Raw genomic sequence first — 4,746 nt, forward strand, 5'->3', positions numbered from 1 at the left:
GTAAGCAACCAACAGTTATCTCATGCAACCTAACAGATTAATTATTAATGATTAATTGAAAACTGATCAATCAGACAAAACCTTAGACATCAACAATTACTTTACACACGACACTGGTTATCAAACAGTCCTTGCCAGTGTGACTCAGTTAAGGGCAATTGTATGTTTTATCGTATTCAATCTAACCAAACAGTTATATGACTAATTATCTAGCAACTGGTAACAGATCGTTCAGACCAACGTAAACCTAAACCGACCGAACACACAGAAATACTAAACATCAATAATCATATATCAATCATAAATAATAATACACAAGTGTTCTTAATCACATGAGAAAAACTGTAAAGGTTACAAACTATACATCCCGGGTGCGATTCTAGGAGATTAGCCGAGCCTAGACATCATCAAATCTTCGATGCGGGTGATATGAATCATGGGGAGGGTCTTGGCACAAGCAATGATGGTGGAAATCGCCTCTTGGAGCTGCTGGAATCGCCTTTGGTTCGTAAAAACGGAGTTAGGGTTGTTTATGATGAAGAATATGATTATAACCTAATTTTCCCGTTTTTTATGTCCATCGCGATACGCGAGGGCCATATGACCATCTCATCGCGTATCAAGACCTAAGAAAACCTCATTTTCAGATTCCTCTCGTCGAGAAACCCAAAATTCATATATTATGGCTCCCGTAACTCATTTTCTAGCTCAGGATATGCTCATTTTACTTCAAGGTCGCATTTTGTCAACCCATCTTGTTTAGTTTTAGCATTGGCTTATGATTTCTCATCCATACTCTTCCCTAATCCTTTCAACACTTCCCAAGACATCAAAACATGCTTCGGTCTTCCCGAGATATCATTCCATGCTCGTACAGGTCTCGCATTTAGCATCTTTAACGATCAATTACCTGAAATACAAAAGCACGTATGAAGTACCAAAGTTCTAACAATATACTTAATAAAACTACATAATTAATACACTAATATATATACAAAATACCCGACGATCAATTAGGTCTAACGCCTTTCCGCCTCATTGTCATTTTGTAATGTGACCCTTGGTGATGGGACGCCAACTTCGGCGGGATCATTGCTTCAGTATCATAAGTTAAGCTGAAAGGTGTTTCTGCGTTACTTGTATTTCTTCGGGTTTGTATGGCCCAAAGGACGTGGGGCAATTGATCAACCCATCCTGATTTGTGATTGGCCAGTCTTTTCTTGATCCCGCCTACAATGGTTCGATTGGCGCGTTCCACTTCTCCGTTCCCTTGTGGATGGGAAACGGAAGTAAATGTTTGAGTAATGTTGAGCTCTTTTAGCCATCGTTGGATGTGTTGATCAGCAAATTGCGTTCCGTTGTCGTTGACCAAGTTCATGGGTAATCCGAAGAGACATATGATGAATTCCCATATGAATTTTTTGACACTGGCTGCGTTGACTGTTGCCATTGGCTTTGCTTCAACCCACTTTGTAAAGTAATCGATTGCTACAATAAGAAACTTCACCCATCATGGCACCTTGGGAAACGGTCCGTTATATCAATTGCCCATTTCTGGAATGGCCAAGAGGCTGTTACCGGGATCATGGCATTCTTTGGGCGCAGGGTATTCGGCGCATGGCGTTGACACGCGCTGTATCGTCTCAACTCTTTTTCGGCGTCTACATGCATGCCCGGCTAATAGTATCCGGTTCTCATGATTTTGGCGACCACCATTCTCAGGCCCGCATGGACATCGCATATTCCTTCGTGAATTTCTCTCAGCAGATAATTTGCGTCTTGAGGATCTACGCATCTGAGAAGTGGCCCTAAGTATGATCGCCTGTACAAGATGCCATCTTGAATTGTATAATTCAATGCTTTGTGGCGAATCTTTCTAGACTCTGCTTTTTTTTTCTGGCAAAATACCTCTCGCGAGGTAAGTAACAATTGGTGTCATCCAATTTGTTTCTGCCGCTGAACACACGTACACTTCTCTGTTCATTGTTGAAAGCGTTGCCAGAACTTCGATGTGGACGCCTTTCGCGAGATGTTCGAAACCAACCGACGCTAATTTGCTTAAGGCATCTTCTTGTTTGTTCTCACTTCGCTTGATGTGTTTTACCTTGCATGTGGCGAAGGCTGCCATTAGCACTTTGGCATGTGTTGAGTATGACACCATTTTTTCGTCCTTTGCGTCATATGAGCCTTCAATCTGGTTTGCCACTAGCATTGAATCCATGTGCGCTTCTAAGTGTTGGGCTCCTAACTTTTTGGCGATTCTTAACCCTGCCAGCAACGCTTCATACTCCGCCTCATTGTTTGTACTTTTGAATTCTAGGCGTATTGTGTACGTGAAGTGTTGTCCTTCTGGGTTGGTTATTCTTAGCCCTGCGCCTGCACCTTCATCATTAGATGCTCCATCTGTGAACAACTTCCAAACTTTATCTTTTTGTTGATCGACAGATGGTTCAATCTCTTTTCGGCATTCTTCTTCTTTTCCTTGAGGAATTTCCGCTATGAAGTCAGCCAAAACCTGGCCCTTGATTGCTGGCCTCGGTTTATATTCAATGGCGTGTTCTCCCAACTCTATCGCCCAATTTTCTAGCCTTCCAGACAGTTCTGGCTTGCTCAATACATTTTGTAAGGGAAAGTTGGTGAGAACATGTATTGGGTGGCCTTGAAAGTATCTTCTCAGGCGTCGCGCTGTCAGCACCAGAGATAGAACCAGCTTTTCCAAGGTGGAGTATATTGTTTCCGCGTCCGCTAAGGTACGACTTACGTAGTAAATGGGCGTTTGAACACCATATCTTTCCAAAATTAGGACCGCACTGACTGTTCTTTCTGAAGCTTCTAGGTACACTACTAATGGCTCTCCAGCTTTTGGGGCTGTTAGCGTTGGTAGTTCTGCTAGGCGCAACTTGATTCCCTAGAATGCCGTTTCTGTCTCTTCAGTCCATCGAAATTGAGATTTTTTGAGGCAGTTTCTCAAGGTTGAGACGAACGGGAAAGATCTTTCTGCATGACTTGACAAAAATCTATTCAGCGCGACTAGTCGGCTATTAAGTGTTTGTACTTGCTTGACAGATTTTGGTGAAGGCATTTTCAACACTGCCTCCAGTTTTTCTGGGTTGGCCTTGAAGCCGCCATTGGTCACAATCACTCCTAGGAATTTCCCTTCTTCCATTCCGAAGGAACACTTTCTTGGGTTGAGCTTCATGATGATTGACCTTAATGTTTTAAAGGTCTCTTCAACGTCTTTTAAAACTGCTATCTCCTTCTTGCTTTTTATGACCAAATCCTTCATATAAACTTCTAAGTTCCTCCCGATTTGAGACTTGAACTCTTTGTCCATCAATCGCTGGTATATAGACCGGCGTTCTTGAGGCCGAATGACATCATCTTATAACAATATGTTCCACTGTTTGTTTGGAACGCCGTTTTGTCTTGTTCTTTTATCGCCATGTGGATCTGATGGTACCCTTTGTATGCGTCTAAAAAACATTTGAATTGAAAGGGTACCAGCGCGTCCACCTTAAGGTCGATTTCTGGCAACGGGTAACAATATTTTGGGCACGCTTTGTTGAGATCTTTGAAGTCGATACACATGCGCCATTGCCCGTTTGTTTTGGGCACCATCACTGGATTTGTAGGTTCCTGGACGGATCGTACACGGGATGTCGCTATCTGCGCAGGTGCGGAATCCCTGCGTAGGTAGATACGAGCGTAGAATACGTATAAATCAAACACACGAGCAATAACCGAAACACGTTATATTGATAACACGAACACGTGACACGCGGTCACTATTACAGACTCTGACTTGTAAACACGTAACCCTAACCAATCTCGCGAACTCACCAAAACTCTCCCACTATCGAACTGTTACGGTGAACAGTTATATAAACACGACAACTTCGCCTCAGGCGAAGTTGTCCATAACTTCGCTTGTTCAACAAGTTCGCCTGAGCGAACTTGTTAACAACTTCGCTTGTTCAACAAGTTCGCCTAAGCGAACTTGTTGATAACTTCGCTCGTTACATAAACATAAACATAATCAAAAACATAATTACATTACAGACTCGATTACAATCGTTAGACTATGAACTACTGACAAACATGTACCAACAGACTCCCCCTTGGCAGTAGCTTCATATCTTGATCTTCAAAGCTTGAGTCTTGTAATCTTGTATCTTTACGCGTGCGCTCCTTCTCTAACACATACCGACACCACCCTTTGATATTTCCTTGCTTGATCCTTCCAAGCAGGAATGTAGAAGATCTTCTTTTCGTTGAGCATCTTCAGATCAGCTTGCGATAGATTAACAAGATGCATCGGGTCGTAAACCCTAAGCACTTCTTGTTCATCCTCATCTTCCATTACCGCCTCCGCTGTTTCACAATCCACGAACCACCATTTTAGGTCTTTCAGCACGTCCTTGGGCATAAGCTTCATCGGTACTTCTTTAAGGCACCGGATCAGTTTATACTTCATAACCATCCAAGGCTTTCCATCAGCTCTCAAACCTCTATCCTTGTCTTCGACAAGTTTCCCCTTTTGTGGTTTCAGCAGCTCAAACTTCTTCTCCTTAATGCTCTCTTTCCATACGATCTTTCCGATGACTCTAGCCATGTTATTGTCACTTCGATTTATCAACCCCAATCTGGCTAAGTCTTTAACCTCACATTCAGGCAGTGTGTTTAATGATCTCAAAGTTCTCCTGAAGTACTGAATCCCGTCATATCTTTTGATCACGAAGAGCCGCA

General features: G+C 42.7%; 1 protein-coding gene across 1 annotated transcript; it reads right to left on the reverse strand.

Annotated features, from left to right (window-relative positions):
* Positions 1–1,009: 1,009 nt before the first annotated feature.
* On the reverse strand, positions 1,010–3,334 carry LOC143568588 (uncharacterized). The gene is made up of 3 exons (XM_077054708.1): positions 3,056–3,334; positions 1,909–2,605; positions 1,010–1,488 (listed from the first exon to the last, which is right to left on the reverse strand). Exons 1-3 carry the CDS (start codon positions 3,332–3,334, stop codon positions 1,010–1,012), a joined length of 1,455 nt encoding a protein of 484 aa, XP_076910823.1.
* Between the last annotated feature and the right edge of the window lie 1,412 nt (positions 3,335–4,746).

The sequence above is a fragment of the Bidens hawaiensis genome, unplaced genomic scaffold (assembly GCF_021521415.1).
Source record: "Bidens hawaiensis isolate Kalapana, Puna unplaced genomic scaffold, B.hawaiensis_p1.1 tig00024015_1, whole genome shotgun sequence".
NCBI classification, from domain to species: domain Eukaryota; kingdom Viridiplantae; phylum Streptophyta; class Magnoliopsida; order Asterales; family Asteraceae; genus Bidens; species Bidens hawaiensis.

Excerpts from the sequence above, each read along its gene's own strand:
- LOC143568588 (XM_077054708.1), bottom strand. The coding sequence starts at position 3,334 with ATGGACAAAGAGTTCAAGTCTCAAATCGGGAGGAACTTAGAAGTTTAT. Across the intron at positions 2,606-3,055 it reads CACCAAAATCTGTCAAGCAA|CCAGAACTGTCTGGAAGGCT; the intron begins GTACAAACACTT and ends GTATTGAGCAAG. Across the intron at positions 1,489-1,908 it reads TGTTACTTACCTCGCGAGAG|CAATCGATTACTTTACAAAG; the intron begins GTATTTTGCCAG and ends TTCTTATTGTAG.